Below are 24,254 nucleotides of genomic sequence, written 5' to 3' on the forward strand. Positions count from 1 at the left end.
AAAGAGTAAGAGCTTCTTAAAGAGACAGAACCCCAATTGTAAGTCAAATTTCTTTGAAGTTATGCTTCATAATTGTGCTAAAAATGATACTTTGTGCCTGGAAAATACATAAAAATTTTATTTCAGCTCATTGGTTTTAGGCTAAGAATTACTAACGCCAATAATAAGTTAATATTTGCAAACCCCAAGAATCAAGTGCCTATATTTCCATTACTAGTTTCATGAAAGAATCACCAAATACTTTACAGTTAAAACGGTTGCACCAAACATATTGATACTTTAATCCCATCTCCATAGGTTCTGTGTTTTTAATTAGGCATGAACAAGACAAAGAGTTTACTATGAACACTTTTATTAAAGAGATATCAGATAGAAAAGGTCATCAGCAGAATCAGAGACGACATTTCTCTACCAGAACCAACAGCTGCTGACAACCAACCAGTCCCTCAGGTTCAGTATCGTAACCTGGCAACTCAAACCAAGTCTGCTTACTTAAAAACATTATTTTAAAAGAAAATGCATCTCATGAAACCATGATACGTTGCACAACGCAGATTTAAGCACACCATTACAAACCAGTGCTGCTTGCTTGGGACACAGACTGTACTGTGGGACACAGACACGGGTCAAGAGGGAAGCAGAGCGGCCTTGAAATGCCAAAAATACGATCACAGAATGTGCTTTTTTTATATTATATTCATTCTACTGAAATAAATGCGTGCAGTTCTGAATATTACAGAGTTGGGAATATGAACAGAGTAGGCAGGAATCTGTCTGATCGGATCTTCTTCCAGTAGTGTTGCAAAAACTAAACCATCCACTGAAGCATCGTAAATTCACAGCTGCAGGTGTGAAACATTTTGCTGATACTGTCTCATGACGAGTTAGAGTGGTAAACGTAACTCCAGGTAAAGTGAAACCGGAAACATTTAAAATGCATCGAGTTCGGATAAACTTGAAGACGTGTCACTGACAAAACTAGGATTTTGTCAAACATCTCAGTTTCCTATAAAAATATCAACAACTTCTACAACAAAAAGGTAACTAAGTGGAACCACTGTTTCCAGAGAGGCATGTTGCTCATGTTCACATCAGGGGATTTGTACCAGGGCTCAAAGTCAGCTGATCATAACACAATTAGCATTAGCCCATGTCTGTCCTTTAGAAACCCCGCTCCGTTAACTCGCTATCAGTCTGTGCAGTTAAGTTTGTGTTTATTTTGACAGATGTGACGAGCAGAGTCTTAAAGTTCAAAGAAAAAAAAGAAGTCTTTATTCATACTGACGCATTTCCGTACAAATATTAAATTTCCTGATTGGCTTGGCAAAGCGTTGTTTTGGCAACTGCTTTCAAAACTCCACATGTCGACGCTTCCCTTCAGCCAAAACCGCTCAAAGATCAAACTAAAAGCAGAACCAAAGATAGGACAGCTTGTCTGTCAGTGTCTGTGCAGGTCCATTTCCCAAATGTAACTGAAACTTCAAGTATTTCTTTTTTTTATATATATATCTTTGTACTACTTTTCTGCATGACATGCAAAAACACTTTGCAGCCAGAGGAGACTGGCAAAAGGAGAGGACATGAAACACCTGGTATGAGATGACAGCAGGAAATGAGGTGGCATGAATGTTGACACCATGTCGACTGCTGCATGAATACCTGAACGGAATAAAGGGTGAAAGGTTATCCAGGTGAGGCAGTACAAAGGATGAAGTAGAGGGGGTGACGGGGTGCAGCAACGCCCCCCTCTGTGTCCTATCGGTCCATTTCGTCCAGCAGGGGCGTGGCGTCTCCGGCGAGCGACATGGGCGTGCTCTCGATCATGGGGCTGGGCGAAGGCCGCGGCGTCATCCTCTGGGTCTTCTTCCTGTCCTCTGCTTCTTTCTCCTTCAGCCACTGTTCGGCCATCTTGCCCCAGTCAACCGCCGTGGAGGAGGAGGCACTGCTGCTCGGCCTGCAGGGGGAAGAGAGAGAGAGGGATGTCAGGATTGTAGGTTCCCCACCGCCACCTAGTGGCAGAACACCAACACAGTCAGAAAAGTATCAGTTCAGTACAGGGACGCAAGGTATCGATTATTGATTTAATATAAAGTTCACTGATCTTATAGGTCAACTAATGATTAATTGCCAAGTAGCTATTTTCTAAAAAACCTGAGTTTTCTCTTGAATGAAGACGGCGTGTACGTGAGTAATTTCTTGGACGGCTACTTTTTACTTGAGTAAAAAAAAATGTAAGTAGTGCTACTCCTAGATGACTACTTCACCTCTGGTTATTAATTAATCAGTTGGGACAAATTTTAATCTAACAAACCATTAATTGACAATCATTGATTAACTGTTGAGAACAAAATAAGTGTTTCAGGAGATGAACTCACTTTGGCTGCGGCGGCGTCGGCTGTTGCTGCTGCGGCGTTCCTCTGCGGGACGAAGAGGACGACGACGGCGTGCCGGAGGCGTGGCCGTGGTGGCTGCTGGGAGCGCCGTGATGGCTGGGATGTGGCAGGTGTGGGTGGGCGTGTACGTGTGAGGACTGGGGGGTGGAGCCCGGATACTGAGGAGTGCCGAGGGGCTGCTGGCTGGGCGTTGTGTAGGAGTAACTGGGCGTCATCATGGGCGTCGCCATGGGCTGCTGTGGTGTCGCAAACACCTGCGAGAAACAAATAGCTCAGAATTAAATCCTTTGATATGTGTGGATGAAGTGCAGCTGTAATTATCTCAAAATGACTCGGCTTCGGTGTTTAATAAAGTCTTAGCTTCCACAGCTGATCACTGATTTGATGTCTTACTGCTAATATTTCACTTACTCTTGGTAACGCTGTACATAAACAGAAGGTGACATTATCCTGAGCTGCAGCGATTTTCTCTAAGGCTCCTGTTCACTAATACCACAAGAGCTCAGGTCGTCTTGTATCTTTCATCGTCACAAATAAACTGCTGCATCCTCTAGAAATCACGAAATGAAGCTTTATTCAGTTTGCTTTAAGCCCCAACAGTTACATGATAAGCAGAGGAGCTGCCTCCCCCTCCTCCTGTGCTGCCGCCGTAGCCGTACTGGCTGGAGCCCCACTGTGCAGGGGTGGCATTGGGGTTCTGGTTCTGGCCCGTCACCGCGGCGATGGCGTTGAACATCTGGGAAGTCATGTTGCGTGGGAGGGCGTTGACGGCTCGCGTTAAGTCTGAGGAGGAAGGAGGGACAGAGTTTGTACACTTATTGTAAAATTCAATAACTTTTTAACTTCAAGCTTTTCCAGCTTTGGAGAAAAAACAACTGAATTATTCACTATTATATGATTTTATTTGTTACTGTTATTGTGATAGTATTCTAAATTCTAGGGTAAACAAAAATAAAAATAAAAGTTTTGAAAAGTCTATTTCACTTTTCTAGTACTACTAGTTTAGTCAAACGACTTTAATTAAACTAGTTAAGTTTAGTCAATTAGTTCTGACTAAACTAAGAACTAATTCAACAAAAAAAATCCCGTAATTTTAATAACGTTGTTTAACGTTAAAATATAACCCAACTTTTATTCCGATAACACAAATCAATTGAGCCATTAGAAATAATAGCTATTCATGATGTTACAATAAAAAACCTTCCTGCTCAAATTAAGTACTTAGCAAACTATTTAAAGTTACAAAAAGAAAATGTATCTTCTATTTAATCTGCTTGTTCTAACTGTCAAAACAAGAAAAGACTGATTCAACTCTAGAAAGCGTAAAAAAAAAAGATCCATCTTTTTATTATTGGGTGTATGAAAATGTTGTTTCCAACATTTCTAATCAAACTGCACAGTTTGAATATCAAGTACTTTCAAGGACTTTACGCAGAAATCAAGCACTTTCCAACCCTTGCAAACATTTTCAAGGATTTCAAGCACCTGCACGAACCCTGCAGGGAATATGTTGCAATAAAAAATGCACCAGGCTTTTAGTGTGGACAGAATCTGGACTCACCTGCAATGTTAATATTGGCTGGCGTTGCATTTAGTGATGCAGGGGTTCTGGTTCTGCTGCTGTTGGTGGGAGTAATACCTTTAAAGGGGGAGAAAATGTCAGACCTCTGTGGTGCTTTTAACGGATTTATGAGGCTCTTAGAGTGGAAGTTATTGCTTCAGTACCTGGCACCGGCTCCTGATAGTGGTCCTTAAACCATCGAAAGAGTCCATTCACTGTGGGAAAGATCTGGGAACGGTAGCGGAAACCATCTGGGGTGATGGTCACATACTCAACTCTACAGGCAGAAGGGAAAAACAAGAACATTTAGCTTTAACACAGTATATTTTATAGGATTTTCTCCATTTTGCTTTTCTTCTGCCCCAATTAAAATAGTTCAGATTATTGTTTTATTTCTTATTACTGAAAGATGAGTTTATTTAGAGGTACAGTAAAGTTAAGAGTTGCTTTCTGCCTGACGTTCTGTGGAGGATGGTGGTTTGTTAGGCCCAAAGAGTCCACCTCAAACTTTTCATCAGAATCTGTCCGTCTCAGTGTTCTTTGTAAAATCATTTCACTAAGCCATTATTACAACGAGAAATTCGACCTACCGAGGTTTTCCACGAGGCTGGTAGCCCAAAATAAACTTTCCTGGCAGGTCTTTGCAGGCTGAAATAAAGTAAGGAATGAAAGTCGGCTTCTCTCGCTTTGTCCTGATCAATAATTCCTCCATTTTCTATCAAAGACAGAACAAAACAAACGGCATGAGAAGACAGAGGACTATAAATAAGTGACAATCTAAAGACAATAGAAAAAGAAAATCGATGTATACCTCTTTACTTCCTCCGCTGCAATCCTGGAAGTATTTATGTCCCAACAGATCTCGTGCAAACGAGGCCATCGGCTGAATGTATCGAGCTGTAATTTCATCTAGATCTTCAAATTCCTGCAGAGCGGTACAACAAGTCATCTTTAAAAGACGTGGCAACCACAAAAATATTTCCAAACGTAAAATGTGAAGCAAAATAACTCACTTCAGTATTGATCCAGAGTGTATGGCCCAAGCTGAAAGCATTTTCTTTGCCTTCTTCCCTCACATCCACATGCTGGTAGATGCCATCTGCCACCTAATACCCAAACACAGAGAATGGAGACAAATTAAACAAGAATGGATTAATAAAAGTAATCCGAAGCATAGTTTATTTTGAGATGTACGTTTTCTTTTTTTACCAGCTGAATTATTTCCCCATCCCCATGTTCCCGTCTGTCTCGCTTACTTTCCAGGTGACGGTCAGATGGTTCTCCCCTTTGCTGCTGGGCCTGATGATCAGGTCTCCCTGGTCCAGCGTCTCCATCATCTTCTCTGCCTGGCTGAAACTGATATTGTGGAAGTTGGGGTGGGCGATCACACGCTTTATGTATGCTGAGGGGAGAAACCAGAACTGCATTAGTAAGGAGCTCGATTGAACGTGTGTATAAGCTCTTTTTGTTTACACTAACGTGTGCGCTGCTGTTTCTTTTTGAACTCTTCATCCAGTTTCTGGTCTTCAGCCTCCGTGTCAAAGTCGTAGTAGCTGTCCTTGGGAAGCTTCCACTCGTTGTTCTTGTCCATCAGATCTGAGGTGCGGCACGTGAGGTCAACGCTGAACTTCTCGATGTCGATCTTCATGATCCTGCAGTGAACCGTCATGCCCACCTGAGGCAAAAGACAAACATTTTTTTTTTTTTAAATCACACAAGTTAAAGGTTTATAGAACTGGTAGTGGAGTTCTTTTTTGCAGGTGAAGTAAACAAAAGAAAAAAAAGTCAGCAAATCAAACCATCCATGAAACATGGATTCACCTTGACCCTCTCCTCGGGGTGTTTCACCACTTTGTCGCTCAGAAATTTGGTTGGAATGAATCCCTGGACGCCGTTATCTAACCTGCTCCGAACACCGATGGCCTGACCGGGACAGGAGCCGCTGTCAAAGTGATTCCACACCTAAACAAAGAGAAAATGTCAGGAACAAAGACGACTCTCAGCTCTGAGAGTTCATTTGTTTCCTTTTAGCGGCTCTGGTACCTCACTCAGCTCGGGGAAATTGTCCTGCTGGCAGAAGGGACACTGCCACAGGCCTGTAGCGTCGTTCCGAATGGCCTGGTCGTAGCTCTCTCCCTGGGGCCGCCGGTGAGCTATACCGGTCACTACACTCGTTATTAGCTTACCTGGAAGAAAAAGGGTGCAGAAATGTAAATAATGGAACACATTTTCACCTGTGGGGTTTAGGATTTCTACTGCAAAGAGGTTTGCTGATTGTTGGGAGTCTATGTGTACCGATATAAAAGGTCTCTGGGGTTTCCTTGGTGAGCAGATTGAAGACCTCCTCTGTGTTGGGAACTCTGTAAGGAACCCGAAGGTCTTTGTACCTGCAGCTCAGCTCTGCTCGGATGTCATAAAGTGTGATTCCCTTGTTGCCGTAGCCCTACAGGTAGAGGAAACGAGCAGAAAGAGACGGCTCGCCTCCTCAGCTTTATTTCACTCTGACAACGTTTTCACCGTCTGAGCATCTCCTCTCACACTGACCTGTCTCTCCAGCTCCTCAGCGAAGGCGTCCAGGTCCAGATCCTTAAGGCGTTCCGGGTTTTCTAGGATCTCCTCCAGAGCTCCGGCTGGGTTTGCATCTTCTGCAGACTCGTCGTACTCAAGGGCATCGACGGCCATCTTGCGAGCCCACTCGTACGTCTCAGGGTGGACCCGAGAACCGTCCAGCACTTCTATGTAGGAGTCCGTACTGTCGTGAGTTTCAGAGAGAAGATGTCGATTAAAAAAAAAACAAAAACCGGTGCAACAGTATACCATAGATATCAACATTTCTGCTTTTCTGTTTGTCTATCAGATAAAACCTGTGTAAAATAAAGTTTCAAACAGTTTTATTGTTAGAAATCCCAGGTTATTGCACCAACCTGTCGCCAAGTGATGCCGTGTCGATCTTGATGAAACCAGCGCAGTTGATGAAAACTTTGGGTCCCATGTGGCACATCGTAACCAGCTGCGTTCTGTTCTCCAGACGAGTGTTGTTCTGCTTTAAGATCTGCTCAGATAAAAACAAACACGGCGCTCAGATGATCCGTAGGCAAGACATTATGAAGAAATGTCTGATTTTAATTGAGATGAACGGTAAAATCCTGACCTTGAGGAGGTGGGCTCCCTTCCTTGGTCCCAGACCGCAGACATACTGGACCAGACTCTGAGTGTGGGGATGGGCAATCGCTCGGTTCACATCCACACCGACCTCGTTGACCCGGTTGATGAATTCACAGTAGAGAGCGTTAAGCAAATCCTCCTTCACCACATGTTCCTAAGAAAGAACAATCATTTGTGAATATGTGCTTTATGTGTACGCCATGTCTGTTTGACAAACAAAACATAAAATGATGAGCATAAAAAAATCCAAGTCTATTTATTAGCATTAGCCCTCTAAGGTAGTGGGTCTGCACACACTTATGAACTCTAACTAACACTCCTAGTAAAATCCAAAACATCACTGCGCTCCGTTCTCTTCCCATCTCCAAAACTCTCTCCAGAGCCTCTCGCACCACGTGAGAGAGGCTCACCGACAAAAACTTTTCATTGGTTGTTTTAGAAATGTTGTGCATTTAAGAAAATTGGAAAAATGGGTGTCATATTGCAATCAAGCACTTCCTGGTCACAAAACGTTCACTGAATGAGCAGCAAATGAGAAAAATGCGCACAAAATTATGGTGAAATGACTGATCATAAGTCTGGTCTTATTTGGAAGTAAATAAAAAACAAAACCAATATAAAAACACTACTTCTAAAAGGTTTGAAGTCATTGCTGTCCAGCGAAGTTGAAGTGAGCATTTTTGTTACAGTAGTAAATGTGATTTAAGGGTTGAAGTTAATGAATCAGCCTCCTGGATGTCTCACCTGCAGTGGGTGTAACTTGAGGCAGAGAATGTCTTCATCAGTGCTGCAGACCTGAGCGTATTCTATCAGAGGATCCTGGATCTTCCTGGCGACGGAGACGGCTTGTCGCAGCAAGGGAGGGTAATCCCTGAAATCATTCTGCAAAAATAAGAAGGTTCTGATAAAAACCAGCAACATAACAATAAAAAACCCGCTGATGGTTAAAATGTTACATAAAACTCAGTCTGCAGGATTAATCAAGAATTTACCTCTGACTTCTTGCTGTTCATGTACAGCATGGCCAGTTCGTTGTCCACCAGCTCCACTCCGACGGCCGGCAGGGAAGACTCCTGCTCCAGCTCACTGATGGTCCTCTTGATGTCCTCCATGATCATCTGAGCATCTCTGCACAGAAGGCTCATATTTAGCCTCGTATATCCGTCATAACTTCTAATAAATCTGATAATTTCCTAAAGTACACTCAGCATTTCCTGTTCAGTTATATTTAGCTGCCGGGATGCTAGCGTGGGTAAAATAAAAATCTCAGTTTAGAAGAGCGTGGAGCCTACTATTACTTATAACTATGGCTTGTAGATCCACACAAAGGATGTGAAATGAAACTATTATGGAGGATGCAGTTGGAACAAAATTCTGCACTGAAATGTTAGGAACAACAATTTATTTGGCCACAAAATCATGTTATTTAAGTGTTGAAAATGATACATTTTTAATACTTTATTGAAAATCCTTTATCCCGTAGGTATCAATAGACACTGATGTAATAAAATAACCAATTTCTCACCGATTCTCCCCAGCAACAGCCACCACATGAGGTTTCTTGCTGGAAAGAAATCTCTTCAGATTTTCAACGTCATGAGCCTGTAGGTGATGGAGACAACAGAAAAAAGGGGAATATTTCAAAAATAAACTCAGAGATCGAATCTGAACATCTAAGATTGACACCAATTCCTCCTTTTGAACCTTTTTCTCTCTCTCATCCTCCCTGAAGGCATTCCTCCTCTTCATGAAGTACGGCAAGCGAAGGAAGTCCACCACCTCTCCATCCCCGTTGATCAAAGCACAGAAAACTGGTGTGTCTCTGTCAGAGGAAACAGAAATCTTTAAAACTCCTCCACAAGCAAACGCTACCTGATTTTCTATCTTCAAACTTAACTTGCATTGTATAAATTTTAGCAAAAGATAAATAACTACTGAATACCAACCTGCTGGGAGCATAGGCCACACCCAGCACACGGATGCCTTTCCCCTGGCTCTCATCCATCAGGTCATCATCTTCCTCCACCTGCTGGTCGGGCCGGTAAGGAGCCACCTTCAGCCAGTTATACAACCGGCGGCAGCAGGACTTTTAAAAACAAATGAGAAACAAGTTATTTAATAACCATCTCAGAAAAATATATCAGCAAGAAGTTTGCTTTGGTGGTAATCTGATGTAAAACTCTAGCGAATGTTGAAAGGCTTATTGTGGATTTTCTGAGCCGTTACCTTGACGATGCTCTCTTTAGCCTCAGCAATCAGTTTGCTCTTGAGCTCCTTGGCCATCTGGGGGTAAAGGAACTGGTTGAGAGCTCTCTCTATGGCGAGAGTTCGCTGCCTGTTCCACTCCTGCACCTGGTGGCTGAACTCGTCCCTGTAGTAAAACTGCTTGATCTCATCAAAGTAGGTCTGGTCTCCAGCATACCTACAAAACAGATGAAAACACGGGCGTGGGGAGAGAACGTGAGCTTCAGCTTATCATTACTGACTTTAAAGCTTTGAAGTTTACCAAGAGAGATGAGTTAGGAAATCAACGGTTGCTTAAAAACTCAGAGTTTATCATTTTAACCTCTTTATTTCCCTCTATAAGTTCAGTAACATTGTCAGTAATGTACAAAAAACTGAAGTAGAGCTAATAAACCAATGTCAAAGTAGTGTGTATTTTTAAAACAAAATAAAAAAATAAAGTTCTCTATTTTTTTCAAATGAAAAGTCATAAATGTATTAGATGAAAGTCACAAACATTTAGTTGCCTTCACGCAACGCTCATATTTAAACCAGGAGTAAATTACATAAAAACAACCACTATTTGCTAACTCTAATTAGGTAATTACTGAAGTGAATTTATCAAACTGGATTTTAAGTAGGGGTATCAGAGTAAAGGGGAAGTTATTGTTAACTTACCCTTTGACCCCTATTAGATCTATGCAGATATCAATGGAAAGAAGACCCTCGTCCTCTGCCAGGCACATCTTCAGGAACTGATCCCCATTCAGCTCTTTCACAGGTTTATTCTTCAGATATTTAAAGGAATATGCAAAATGAGCTTCATCTACCTCCTGTTGGAAAGAAAAAAAGATGAGTTAGGAAACTATTTTTTCCCACATGCCCACATCTAAAGCTCATTCTGCTTGTTCTCGTACCTTTTTGCCTTTCTTTGTAGGTTTGGTGTTGATCTTGGCTCTCTCCTGGAAAGTCTGACGGAGGACGTGCCTGACCAGCGGCTCTCGGGCAATCTGCATGGCCACCATGTACCGGGTCCCTTCCAACACCGCCTCAGGAGTCGAGAACTGACTGCAGATGTAATCTTTGGCCAGCTCTAGCGGCTCGGCGGGGAACTGCTCCGTCTCGTGGCGTTGGTAGCTGTCTCGCAGATTCTCTCCGAACTGCTCTGGGGTCAATCCGAACTTTTTAGCCAGGCCGTCTGGTGGAAATATGGAAACAGAAATATAACGGTGTTGTTCTGATAATGGAAACAGAAATATAACGGTGTTGTTCTGATACAACATAGGCGTGGTGGTATGAGTAGCAGGAAAAGTGGCTAACCGAGTCCAACACTTTGACAGATGCTGTACATATCCCTACGAGACGCCAGCTTCAGGTCAGGACCTTTCTGCTCCTCCTCCTCTTCAACCTCATACTCCTCTTCCTCTCCTAAAATTAGAGAAAGTCAGAACACAGCCAACAAAGTTTTAACTTACCAGGAAATAATAAATTGGTTTTCTCGTGTAATCCTGCTTACCATCTTCTGAGACTTCTTTGATTTTCTTGAGCTTCTTCTTCTTGGATTTTGCCGCGTTCTGCATCTTCGGGATGTCTCGGCCGTAGTAGAGCAAAAAGTGATTGTAAACATCGCTCAGCTCTTCAAGAGTCTGCACGTCCTTCAGCCTTGAAAATGTGACAAAAGATATTTGAATTTACCAGAACTGAGAGGGAGACAAGAATACATTTTAAAAAATAAACTTTATTTTTAGCTTTTCTGTGAAGTCCAGTCAGAAACAAGCAGTACCTCTCCATGTCGGCTGTGTCCAGAGGACGGATGCCGTCAGCCAGCGGTTTGTCCGGGTCTGCAGATATCTGCTCAAACTGGAAGGACTGCATCTTCTGGAACAGACGGGTCAAGTTCTGTTTCCGGGTTTTCAGCTGCGTCCACTGATCAGAGGAAGGAAAATAATAAAGTCAGTAACAGATTGAAGACTTTCGTCATCCAGTTTTTGGTAGAGAGCGAAAAGAGAAAAACATAAATAAATCATGCAAATGGAAATTTAAAATGATATTTATAATCAAGCTTATTTAGAAGGAACGTGTGCAGTATAATTATTTAAGTGTTGAACTTGTGATAAATTGCTTTGAGAGAAGCTAGTTGTAAGAATACCTTTTCATCCCACTGCCACACCTTCCACAGGTCGTTGATGTTCAGCTCTGGCTCTACATATTCCTTTCTGTAGAAAGCTATGAATGGAACCTGAAGAAAAGGTTTTAATATAAAACAAATCTGTCAGGTTCTAGATTCAAACTAAACATATGGAAACAACTCATTAATTATTGGAAGTTTCATGATTAAATGAAACCCGCCGCACCTCAAACTGTTGATTTCTCATGAAGTTCAGGGCTTCTTTGATTTTGGCAATGGTGCTGGGTCCTTTCCTGCTGAAGTTTGTTGTCGTTCCTCTATCAAGATAGTCGGTGCTTTCCTTTAGCAGTCATCAAAAAAGAAAGAACATATTTTTTTTGTGAAGAAGGAGCTCAAAAATTAGACCCAAAAAGTGGACAAAACAGGGATGAAGTCTTTAGACTCTGCCTCTATGATAATCTTGAATAAAAATACCACATCATCAGGGTATTTACACAAAATGTAAAAAATAAAATCTACAACAAAAAACTGTAGGTACTGTCTTCCAGCTTTTCTGTTTATATAAATTGTTGGATTTAATTAAACAGAAAAGCTGGTAGAGCTCCTCTATATCTTGATTCCAATAACCAGTCTGTGCTTAATGAGGTCTGGAACGAAACCAGTACCTGCATGGAGATGGTCAGAGTGGAGAACCCGTGTCTGAAGATCCACTCTGCTTCTTCCTCCAACTCCTCATCCTCAGCAGGTTTAACAGGGATTGAACGCAACTGCAGGACAGAGCAGCAGCAGATCCAGCAACAGCGCCAAGTTCAACATGGGAAATCGGGTTTACACAAACAGAACCAGCAGCACAGACCTGGAATCTCTCTGGCATGTCAGTGGAGCGGATCTCGTTGTCCTGATCGGTCATGTGACTGCTTTCCAGCTCGCTGGGCTCATACAGCTCAAAGATGCTCTTCCTCCCCTGCCTCCTCTTGGTCTGCTTCTTGGGCCGGTCCCAGCCCTCTTCATCTTGATCCTCCTCTTCCTCTTCGCCCTGGTCATAGGCGTCTGCGTCAAAGTCGGCAAAGTCAAAGTCTCCACCAAAAATCTCCTGGGCCTCCTGCAGGGCTCTGGAAAACAAAAAGAAAAATCTGCTTTTATACTTTCAGGGATTCCTGATGTCAAACTTTCACACTGATGGATTCATTTCTTAGAGAAAACATAAAAAGATACAAAAGCGTCTTGCTGGAAACATTTTTAGGACAAGAAATTTCAGCAGAAATCTAAAACTCACGCGTCTGTGTATCCTGAGAACTTCTTTCCCCTCTTCTTGGTGATGGGCTGTCCGTCATCATCCACAATAAAATCATCTATATCTGTGGGTCAAACACACACTCACATTGAGAGTTACAACTATAAAATTAATAATAGAACTTCTTTTAGATCTTTTTGCCAACCTGACTCTTCATCTTCCCCCTCTTCTTCCTCATCTGCTTGTTGAATTGGTTCGTCGACAGCTTCGCCGTCCTCCAGCTCTCCCTCACCGTCAACGTGAAAAATCTCATCCGCGATCAAGTCTTTCTCGTCATCATCCTCATCGTCATCCAGCATTTTAACGCGGTCGTATTTCTTCTTCTATAAAACAAGCCGATAAGCAGGTTTGAGATTGAAAAGGGAGGCAACAAATGAGCAGAAACATCATGTCTACAACACGCAACCACACAGGACGAAAATATTTAATTTTCTTACCCTCCTTTTCACTTTGACACCCAGATTTTCCTCAATCAAGTCAAGATCATCGTCATCCAGGCAGTCATCATAAGCTACGAAAAAAAAAAAAACAAGAGAAAGGTTTGGCAACAGGAAAGAGACTTGAGTGTGTTTGCTCAAACACTTACTATATGTCATTCTCAATCTAAATACATCTGACGATATAAAAAAGAAAAACTGCAGCAGTATAGCCAACAATGCCTTTGTGGTTTAATCATTTTAGCAAATCTAACACAATGATAAAGAAACAGAGTTAAACGGTAAAGTAAGATATTTCGATTCAAATGTCAGACACAGAACCACAAAATCTTGATCAGAGCATCTCTGCCGTAATCCATGTAATAACACAGTTAGAAGACATTTATTACATCTACAAATAATTACACTCTTCAATAGTTTCATTAGTGACAGTAGGCACCGTTAAAATTAACATCCAGTGAACTTACTCCGCTTTTTCCGCCAATGTTTTACTTCCTCCTCTGAGTCGCTTCCTCCACCACTGTTGCTTTTCTCAGCCTCTTCTTCTCCCTCTCCCTCCTCATCATCATCGTCGTCAATTAGTCCACGTAAATTTCCGTGCTCATCCTGCTCCTCTGGGTTCTCAACATCCTCTTCTTCGTCTGTTGTGAAATGAGAAATTGGAAAACCGAAAGCCCTCAAGGATTTCAAGCTAACGCTTTCACATCTTACCATCTTCCTCCAAGAACCTCTGGGTCTTCTTAGGTTTCAGGTCGCTCTCTTCAAACTCCTCCTCTGATTCCTCAGCCTCGCTATCAATGAAGTCTGACATGGCTGCGGTTCCTAGGAAAACACACAATGCTGTGGGATGACGACTTCCCTGACACCTAAACATGCATCAGTCAACAAGAGGTTCTCATGTCATGTTTCAATTATTTTATTTGAACATTTTAAAACATTAATGTGTAACACAATCCAACTGCTTTTATTTGAAACAGAAATGCAACAATTATCCCTACCGCAGTGATACTATAACAATTAATTGCGGAATTTATTTGCAAAGTTTAAAAGGCTTTGCTTTAAATTTAACATTATGGCTGACGTTTGATGTTTTTGAGCCTGAAAATAACAGATAAATGAATCAGTCAACTTTGAGCCAGTCGACCAGCTGTGTGTTGCTACAGACGGGGAAGGGTTTGTACTATATAATCCTTTCACCCTCCAAAAAACTGTTTACTACAGGACATTCTGTGGCATTTTATCAAAATAGCTTAGACTCAGAAATAGGCCAGCAACAGCTGGTTATGTTGAAAATGGTTCAAAAAGATAGTTTCAAAACTACTAAAATGAACCCTGTTAAAATCCTTTTGATAAAATGCAAGAAAATCTTACAGAGTAATGAAGAGTTTTCTTTGACTGTATCAAGCAGAGTTCTGCATATTTATCTTTCATCTAGGAAAGAAAATCGCCTGTTTGGAAAGTCATGGTTCGGATAATAAAGAAACACAACCCATAAGTGTAATATTATATTTATGTCACTACTTGGAACAGAAAGAGAACCGAATCCTTGTATTTTTTTTTTGTTTTTTACATTTATTTAGCTAAGAAAGCAGCAGCAATAAGAGGATAATCTCGCTGCAATGGAGGACTGAGATTCAAAAGTCCTTTCCTTCCTCAAAACCCTTAAGAGTTTTACATAATGATTGTTAATTTGTGGCACAGAGAATTAACATTAATAGATTAATACAGGGATAAAACCGGGATTGCTGTGAGTCGTTATTTTCAGTCAATAAATTATAACACCTGCGTTACAACAAGAAAACTACAGCAATGCTTTTAAAAATATGTGTAATACCAGTATGTCGCAGTGCGTAGATCCAACATCATCGGAATTAACCACAAGGCAAACTGCCTCCAATACAATAACTAGCTACATATGCAAATACTGCTACCTGGTGAGAATTAAATATTTCCTTTTTACGAATGATAAGTAGTACAACTGGCATGTTACAACCCTTTAGAACAACAAAATTTAATTACGCTAACATTACTAGCAAAGTTAGCAAGTTAGCTAACGACAAATCGTTCTATAATGGGGTGATTTTATGCAAAACGGTCTCATTGACATTTTAATGACTAAACGTAACAGTAGAACTCCAGCTGCAACAAGTTCGCGGTAGCGGAAAATAAACCGTTGTTTCTGAAACCAACCTGGGAAGCAACCATTAGCAAGCTAGCGCTTTAGCATAGCGGTGCGTTAGCTTGAACAATAACAAGCAGCGTTAGATTTAACGACCGTTACCAATACATCATAATGTTGACATCTTTCTAAAAGGTCAACAATGAATTTCAACTTACACGTCTCAGTGTGGTGATATAGTCCGAATATGATTTTAATAAAAACTGTTTAATGCTGTGTTTTGCGTTTCTGAGCTTACACCACTAAAAATGGCCGAGAACAAGCGGCGTGATGACAATTCCGGTGTAATGTAAAATTGTGCGTCCCGGAAAAGATTAATCTTCTTCTTTTGTGTAAGTGGTACACCAACTCTATGGCGAATTACCGCCACGTAGTGGACACTCATTTGGAACCAACAAACGTGCAAACAATTTAACCAAGGCTCTTGCTTGAGTCTAGAGGGGATGAGGAATAATTCAAATAAATTTGACTAGACGTGTACTTAAATATTTTGTTTTTTAAACTATCACTAAAAACATTAATAGTAATAATAATCATCATCGTAATAATCATAAGAATATGACTGATTTGAACGCTTTATTCAACACACTCATGGTCCACATAGTCACATCGTCTATTATCTACCAATATGGTGGTGGTAGTATTAAAGAAGGAAATTTATTAGGTTAGCTTAAATTTTGGAAACAGCATGGCTCTCTTTTCCTCCTGTTAGCCGGGTCCCGAGCGGATGCCGTCACGGCTGGAAAAACAGACGGCGAGGCTCAATGACGTCACAGAGATACAGAGTTTAATTCAATAGAAAACACCGTATGAATTTAACAAGAAAACTTCAGAGTACAAAGAAGTACATTCTTTACCTGAGACAAAAGAATTAAAAGAACAAAGGATCCTTTGGAGACAGCTGTTGCTTAAAAGCAGAACAGGGCAGCTATCTGAATCCTTATTGTTGCGCATTCCCTTTTTCTAGTGAAGGCGTTTCTCTTTGTTAATATATGCAAATAGGGCGTACCTCTATTTTGACCAACCAAGAGCTACCTTGGAAAAAAAACTTAGACCTTCCCCTGAGTTTTAATGACAAATATCAAGAGTCATTTTAGTTATTAAAGTTATAAGTTATTTTCACAAAACCTATCTTGCTCCTCTGCAGTCAGCTTCTCCAAAGATTTGACCCTTTGCTTTATCACAAACAATAATGAGATAGAAGTCTTTTTCAACCTGTAAAACATAACATTTAAATCATTCTCTTTTGATTCCGATATTGTCATAGTTAGTACATTTTCAAATACATTCGATTTACTAGATTAGTACTTGTAGCTTGGGTAATATACTTTAATCTAACACACTATTGCTACCAATATTAAAAAGGTATATCAGAAATTAAACCTTAAGTGTTCCCAAAATTCCTAAGTTGTGATCAACTCCAGATGCAACTCTGAGCTCCTGGGAAACCCCCAACCTCTGACCTGTGAGCCGGGGAAGATATTCTTTATGGCCTACTAATTTAAAGCCTTTCAAGAGCATAGTGTTTTATGGCTGCTCTAAGTTACAGCCTTGCCAGGAGAATGTTTATCTCTGATCGTTTACCTTGCATCAGCTTGTCCAAATAGGAATGTTGATCTACTTAAACGCACATGGCATTAGCTTAACTATATTAAACAATCAAAAATAGCCATATTTCCTTAACAGTAGTCAGATATAATAACTGAAAGAAAAAATCAGGATGTACATCCCTGCTGTTATTTTCTGTAGTCTGTTGTTTTTACGCACTTTTTATTGTTATTGTTATCTGCATATGAGATACAGCAATAAATGTATGAGCAACCAAAACTGAACGACATAAATCATAAAACATTCACCGCCTCACGAGGCTATGGGTATTACATTACGCAAAGGAACTTCCTGCAGGAGTTGAGGCACAGACTTTGATGGGTGACTAAATATTTTGTAGCACCCATATGAAAATTCTGTCTTCCATGATGGAAAAACGATGCCCCCTGCTGGTTTATCTTAAAGTCCAGAAGAAAAGATTAAAAAAAAAATATATATATATATAGCAGAACATATAATCTGCACTCTGTAATTTTATATTTAGAAATAAGTTGAAAATGTGTTCAGTTTAATCAATTATATCAAAGTATTACCAAGGGACAGTTAGTAGGCAAAAACAACGGAAAGCACAGAAAGTACCGACCTTACTATTCCAAGTCGCTGGAGGCGCTAGATCCATGTTTTCACATGGATACTGTACAACTGTAATGACGTAGCGATAACTGTTACAAATCTGAAAAGAGGCATCGACCGGTGACAGCTCGATTTTGTGGTGTTGTCGGAATGGATACCCCAAACTGTCGGAATTTTCTAGACTTCCTGCTCCAAATTTCCCTACTACTCTCCGGCATATGTGGGCTGTCCATTGGCTCGGAACTCAGCTTTGTTACGTGCGGATCAGTTATTAAACTTTTGAATGTAAAGCACAACGTCAGGCTGCACTCGCACGACGTTCGCTACGGGTCTGGTGAGTTTAAACGTCAACGAACGATTTAATGTAAAATGTATATTATCGTGCTTTCAAACACCAGCAACGGCTTTATTGATCAATCACATCTGGTAACGTGTCTGTACTGAATAGGACATCACCAGTTTCTGTGTTCAAACGTTGTTAGTGGATTAGTGTGACATATTTCACTTCATATTGGCTCCATATTGCATATATTGTCGGTTATTTCTGTCCACAACTGAACATAACGCAGATTTATAGGTTTCCTACACATTCAGGTGTAAATTTGACCCTTTTTATGTTGTTTCTTACTATCCCTTCAATGCGTTGTGACCTCTCTTTCGCTTAAATTAGGTTTTACTGTTTAATCAGGCATTTTGTATTGTTAAAAATGAAAGTACCCTGAAAATAAAATAGTCAAGTCAAAAACAGATTACACATATAGTGCTCAAATGTGTACTTTTAGGTCAGAAGTACACAGTGCCTTGCAAACAGATCCATTCCTCTTAAATAATTTTAGATTTTGTCTTGTTACAGCCTGTAACTCCTACTGGGATTTTATGTGACAGACTAAAATAACATAGTGCGTATTTATAAATTAAAGACAATCAAAACATGGTTTTAAATATTTTTATAAGAATTTATAATAAAAAACATCTAAAACACGTGGCATACATTTGTATTTAGTGTTCTGTCCTCTGAAATGATAAGTAAAACCTAAGAGCTCATCTGTGTGAAATACTGTCTCAGGATAAATCCAACCACTTTGTGAAGGCTTCAGAGGTTTATAACAGAGAATTAATTAACAGTAAAACCAAAAAACACACTAGGACGGTCAGACATAATGTCATGGAAAAATTTTAAGTGGAGAAATCGCTAAATCACGCATTGAACGCCTCACAGAGCACAACTTAACATGTCATCTGAAAATGGATAAATTAAGGCACAAAATAAAACTTAAGCTGGCAGGCGGGGTAAGAGAATATTAATCAGAAAAACAGCCAAGAAACTAATGATAAATCTGGAGGAGCAGCAGTGATCCACGGCTCGGATGGGATAATCTGCTGACAGAGGAACCTCACACATCTTTTAAGATAAGATAAGATAAGATAAGATAAGATTTATTGTCATTGTCATCAACAGATTACAACGAGATTGAGATTTGCTCGACTCGAGTTAAGATGCAGGTTATGTGTATATACATAATATACAAAGATAAAGAAATAAATAGTACAAAATGAGAAATAAATAGACATCAGAAGATGGTTGCAGCGCCTGGAGGTGTCGCAACAGAATTTACATTTTTAACAAAGTGGTGTCAAGAGCAGAAGTTCTTATGCCTTTGAATTTAGTGCTTTTTTAAAAAAACTCTAATTAGGACTATTTCTTATATTTCTTAAGACTATTTCTTATAGAAGAAATAGTCATGTTAATGTCAAAAGGAAACCGTAACAAGACAAGAGGTATGAAACTGGGGTGAATGTTTACCATCCACCAAGAAAATAAACACCAACATAGAGAAAGAGCTGCAATGAACTCATTTAGAGCAAATCATAGTCAAAGTGCAGATCTAAATCCAATCGTGAATCAATGGCATAAGTTGAGATTATCTGTTCATAGATCTATGTGCCGTTATTGGTCCCAATTTCCTTAATTTTGGGAGATCGGTAATCGGCCGATACTTATGTGAAACCGATCTTATCCACCGATCTTATCTACCTCAGCAAATGTCTAAAAATCACTCGCTGTCCTCTTCTGCTCTCCTGTGAGAGAGATTTGACTGTTAGTCCCCCCCAACCGGGTCATATCGGCACACTTTTGCTATATTAAGCAACATTTCAAATAAACAAATTGGTATCGGCCAAAATCAGAATCGGCAGGTCAGGTTTTGCGCTCCTAGATCAGATCCATCCAATCTGATGTAATAAAGTTATATTTAATTCTGCAAAGAAGAACTCAGAGGATTCCTAAGGAGACTAAAGAATAATGTAGATCACACTATTCAGGTTTTTACTTGTTAAAGAGAAAAAATAAAACATGTTTACTAGTTATGCATTACTTGGTCTATCTAAAAAAAACACATAAAACACAAATAAGTTCCTGTTTGTAAGTAAACAAACCTAAAGTAAACTATTAAGAATTGTTCTATAATTCCCAGTAAATGCTGAAACACCTGAAATGTAAATAGACTTTATTTCCTAAATTAGTCGGTTTGATCTCTTTGAAATAAAAGCCATAAACTCTGACTCTGTGCGGCAGGCAGTGGGCAGCAGTCTGTGACGGGCGTCTCGGCGGTGGAGGACAGTAACAGCTACTGGAACATCCGAGGGACGAGCGGCGCCTCCTGCACTCGGGGAACGCCGGTCAAATGCGGGCAGACGATTCGCCTGACTCATGTCAACACGGGCCGCAACCTGCACAGCCACTACTTTGCCTCGCCGCTGTCCTCCAATCAGGTGACTTATTCATTTATTTATTTATTTAACCTTCACCAGGTAAGTTCTCATTTTCAACAACAGCAGAATATCATAATACAAACAAACAAAAATAAAACCATATTCGTACTGATTAAACACACTATTTTAGGGATGTTGTGATTATAAATTTTGCTGGATGATAAATTGCTAAACAATAATGTTCTTGTTTTGAGACCATTATCAATTAATATAATGATAATGGCTTACTACACTGCAAAAACACAAAATCTTATCAAGTATTTATGTTGTGTTTCTAGCGCAAATATCTTAGTAAACTGGAAATAAGACAACACTAATTGAGAACTAACTTTTCAGCAAGACATAGCAGCTTGTTCTAAGTAAATAATTCCTTAATATTGATGAAAAAGTAACAGGTCCATTAGCAGATAATTTCACTTATAAGTGAATTTATCTGCCAGTAGAACTAGTAATTTTTCATCAATATTAAGGAATTATTTACTTAAAACAAGCTCCTATATCTTGCTGAAGAGCTACTTGAAAGTTTATTTTTCTTATTTCAAAAGAAATAAGAAAAATAACTCAGATATTTGCACTAGAAACTACACAAAAAACACCTGGCAAAATTTTGTATTTTTGCAGTGTAATGCCAGAATGCATTCTCAAAAATTAATTAACTTTAAACTCTGTAACTGGAAGACATTTTAAATATCCAAAATAAATGAACAAAACAACAGAAAAAACAAATAAAAATTAATATTGGACTCTCTAAACAAAATTGTCCTTCAAACAAAAAGCTAGTTGAGACTAAAGCACCAAACTGAAGACTTTAGTTATCCAGTCGTTGGTAGTAAGAGAAAAATAATAAATTATGCAAATGGAAATGACTGAGTTTGACTTAATTCTTGGCACGATTATAGTTATAAATTTATTAGAATGTGAGTGTTGTTGGAAATATTGATGAGTGAGTGAAGGTGTGGAGGATTTTTTAGATTAATTTATACCAAATTATTAATGTGTGAGAATAGAGCGAGTGTTGGTTTACAGGTGAGTGTAGATGTCTGTGTTGTGATGCGGAGGGGATTTCAGAGTTATGAGAAGGATTACACAGAAAGCTCCCCACTGAGGTTGGTTAAAATCATTCACGTGTAAAAAAAAAACAGCCCTGTTATTTGTAGGCTTATTTTTAAAAAAATAAAGCGGATTATTAAAATGGTTCAGAAATGTGCCAGAATTCACCAGCATGCAGTCATGTTTAAGGCTCTTGACTAATGACAGTAACTGAGTCTAAATTAAATATGTGCAAATGTAAAATAATAATAATAATAATAGTAATAATGATGATAATAAGCTGCCCCTTGAGTTTATTTATGCCCCGGGCCAAATTTATATTATTTAATTGAACTAACTGAAAGCAGATTCAGGTCAATGAAGTGTGAAAAAACGGTCTAGCTTCAATAATAATTAGGAATTCATTTTGATCTATTTTGATTTTATGTGTTATTTGGTGGCCATTATTATGACCCTTTCTGCATTTCAATCCAAACAAATGGAATCTATGGCTGCGTTCAAGTGACCTGAAGTGAAGGTCACTTCAGGTCACCTGGGCATCCGATACGTATCCTATTCAAATGTGGCCTAACGTCCAGGTCGCATTCAGGTAAAAACAAGACAATAAAACAATGAGAACCTCTAAAAATATTGGAAAAAATCTAATAAAAATGTTACATTGAAAAGTAAAATATCCAAACAGCTAAAAGTGGAAATGAGATAATTATAAATAAATAAAATATTAGTCAGAAACAGTCAACATCATTCAGTGGAAAACATATTCAGTATATGTTACTCAAATTCGACCTTGGTTTGGTGTCTTAAAATAGGATTTTGTTGTCGCTACTCTAAGAGAAGAATATGGATTATTTGGGGCAGAACCAGAACGTTTTGGCCGAGTAACACCTTGAATCAGCTGGATAAACGCTCATAAAGATCATCAGATAAAAATGTTGCTCAAACATTACAAAGAAGCTTAACTGCTTGAACATAAAATTAAATAAATGAAGGGCGACTCAATACCCTGAAGGGCACAGGGTACTTTTGCTGCATGCAAAAAAAAAAGACGAGAAGCAATACCAGAATCAACATGTTTCATCCTCTCACGGTGGCGTCCGCAGGAAGTGAGTGCGTTTGGAGAAGAAGGGGAGGGCGACCACCTTGACGAGTGGACAGTCCAGTGCGGCGGATCCGTGTGGAAGCGCGAGGAATCCGTCCGTTTCCGCCATAAATCCACTGACGGCCTGCTGTCCGTGACGGGGGAGCAGTACGGGCGGCCAATCCACGGGCAGATGGAGGTCCACGCCATGTCGAATCCCAGCCAGCACAGCTTGTGGAAGGTGATGGAGGGCGTCTTCATGAAGCCGAGCGAGAGCCCAGCAGGCGGCCGGGACTTTGCTCACACACACACGGAGTTCTGACTTTCCTCTATTCATCCTCAGCTACATCTGTACCAGCAGCCACCTTCACTGTCCCAAAATGTTTAAATCTGTGGATCAGAACCGTGAAAGATCCAGCAGCCACACTCAGTTGGAAAAAATTAGTAAAACAAACAAATTTGAACCTTCCATATACTTTCCATATTTGTTGCGTTAGGTCCAGATTAGGGTTTCTTCTCTGCTGTTGTTGTTACTCTGCAGCTCAGGAAGCCTTCTAGGTGAACATATTGTTACACTTGTGCCTTTATCTGCCATTAAAAGAAGTAGGTTTACTTTGCAGTGAAAGCATTTTATATACGAATCTTTTATGGCATTTAGGCCACACACCTCCAGATCAAAACTCAAACAGTATTCCTGTCTAAAATTACCCTTTTTTCTTATAAATTATTCCACATGCCAGAACAAACTTTGCTTAGGATTGTGTTTTTCTTTAATGATGTTGTTACTTGTCAGTGTTCAATTGGTTCTTAAGTCTTGGGAGAGTGCAGTGTTACTAACGCAGATGTTTTATTACGACATCAAACTGACAATGAATACCTCATAATAAAGATTTTTTTATGTAAACAGTCTTCAGCATGACTTTCTTTTCTTTAATTTGATGTCAAGCAGTTTTCATCACCTCACAAATCCCTTAATTAATAAAGGATTTGCCAGTGAGGCAAGCTGCTAATGTCTGCCTGGACCATTAGACGAGCCTAATGCCTTGTTTGTCCAGATAATGGCGTGTTTGGGTTCATTATCTGACAGATAATGGGGTTTGAGGGGATGAGGGAATCAGTTAGGAGGATAATCTAACTTGTATTTGACCTGCACATTGACGATGAGTCCCGATGCTGAATCTGCTCTGCAGGACGTGCAGCGAAGCGTTAGTTCACAGACTTCATTGTTTTTTAAGCAGCAGTTCTTGGTAATGGGTTCTTTTTTGTGTCTTTTCACACCCACTGAAGTTAGTTCATGACCTGCATGGACTTTATGATTCAGTCCATGAAAGAACTACTGAAAATTTCTCTCTGTTTTACAGGTTTGCATTTAAAACGAGACCAAAGAAGAACTTCTGTATGGTTCTTCTGATTGTTCTGCATGAACACATTTAGATTAACAGATTAATAAGTGGCGCTAACTTTTCTAATAACTTTAATTTGAATGATGCTGCTTTAAACGTAACAATATTAACTTTAAATGTATGCTTAATCTTTAAAACTACACAATAAACACACTTTTTGTCACCCTGGATTTCATTAGTTATGGGTGTCAAAAACGTCTCAAGGCCTTAAATGTACCTAGGCTACAACTTAAGCTGATTCAGATTTATTTTACATTTATCAAAACATTCCCATGTGTAATTGGCATAGGTCTCACAAAACCAACATAAGACTCAATAACGTCCCTTAATCTCCTTGCTATGCAGACTGTTATGTGTACTGCACATGGATTGTTTCAATGTTTTTCAGTC

The 24,254-nt window shown here is 39.8% G+C and overlaps 2 protein-coding genes across 2 annotated transcripts; one reads left to right on the top strand and one right to left on the bottom strand.

Annotated features, from left to right (window-relative positions):
• Positions 1–335: 335 nt before the first annotated feature.
• Positions 336–15,681, bottom strand: supt6h (SPT6 homolog, histone chaperone and transcription elongation factor). The gene is made up of 37 exons (XM_028030761.1): positions 15,539–15,681; positions 13,913–14,023; positions 13,669–13,842; positions 13,202–13,275; positions 12,910–13,087; positions 12,747–12,828; positions 12,327–12,582; positions 12,136–12,237; positions 11,697–11,810; positions 11,492–11,581; positions 11,126–11,268; positions 10,859–11,004; positions 10,663–10,770; positions 10,260–10,540; positions 10,021–10,175; positions 9,346–9,541; positions 9,066–9,205; positions 8,824–8,941; positions 8,645–8,721; positions 8,112–8,247; positions 7,864–8,001; positions 7,106–7,273; positions 6,879–7,006; positions 6,499–6,706; positions 6,250–6,397; positions 5,998–6,140; positions 5,776–5,916; positions 5,434–5,629; positions 5,211–5,356; positions 4,968–5,060; positions 4,766–4,879; positions 4,545–4,669; positions 4,119–4,231; positions 3,955–4,032; positions 2,998–3,176; positions 2,376–2,647; positions 336–1,954 (listed from the first exon to the last, which is right to left on the bottom strand). The coding sequence occupies exons 2-37, from the start codon at positions 14,010–14,012 to the stop codon at positions 1,756–1,758; spliced, it is 5,259 nt and encodes a 1,752-aa protein (XP_027886562.1). The 5' UTR covers positions 14,013–14,023; positions 15,539–15,681; the 3' UTR covers positions 336–1,755.
• A 1,947-nt stretch (positions 15,682–17,628) lies between these two features.
• On the top strand, positions 17,629–23,370 carry sdf2 (stromal cell-derived factor 2). The gene is made up of 3 exons (XM_028030764.1): positions 17,629–17,895; positions 20,137–20,333; positions 22,484–23,370. Exons 1-3 carry the CDS (start codon positions 17,712–17,714, stop codon positions 22,781–22,783), a joined length of 681 nt encoding a protein of 226 aa, XP_027886565.1. The 5' UTR covers positions 17,629–17,711; the 3' UTR covers positions 22,784–23,370.
• The last annotated feature ends 884 nt before the right edge of the window (positions 23,371–24,254 follow it).

Source organism: Xiphophorus couchianus, chromosome 11 (assembly GCF_001444195.1).
Source record: "Xiphophorus couchianus chromosome 11, X_couchianus-1.0, whole genome shotgun sequence".
Taxonomy (NCBI): Eukaryota; Metazoa; Chordata; class Actinopteri; order Cyprinodontiformes; family Poeciliidae; genus Xiphophorus; species Xiphophorus couchianus.

Excerpts from the sequence above, each read along its gene's own strand:
- supt6h (XM_028030761.1), bottom strand. The coding sequence starts at position 14,012 with ATGTCAGACTTCATTGATAGCGAGGCTGAGGAATCAGAGGAGGAGTTT. Across the intron at positions 8,248-8,644 it reads GCTGTTGCTGGGGAGAATCG|AGATGCTCAGATGATCATGG; the intron begins GTGAGAAATTGG and ends CCTTCTGTGCAG. Across the intron at positions 4,232-4,544 it reads CAGCCTCGTGGAAAACCTCG|AGTTGAGTATGTGACCATCA; the intron begins GTAGGTCGAATT and ends TTCTGCCTGTAG.
- sdf2 (XM_028030764.1), top strand. The coding sequence starts at position 17,712 with ATGGATACCCCAAACTGTCGGAATTTTCTAGACTTCCTGCTCCAAATT. Across the intron at positions 17,896-20,136 it reads CGACGTTCGCTACGGGTCTG|GCAGTGGGCAGCAGTCTGTG; the intron begins GTGAGTTTAAAC and ends TCTGTGCGGCAG. Across the intron at positions 20,334-22,483 it reads CGCCGCTGTCCTCCAATCAG|GAAGTGAGTGCGTTTGGAGA; the intron begins GTGACTTATTCA and ends TGGCGTCCGCAG.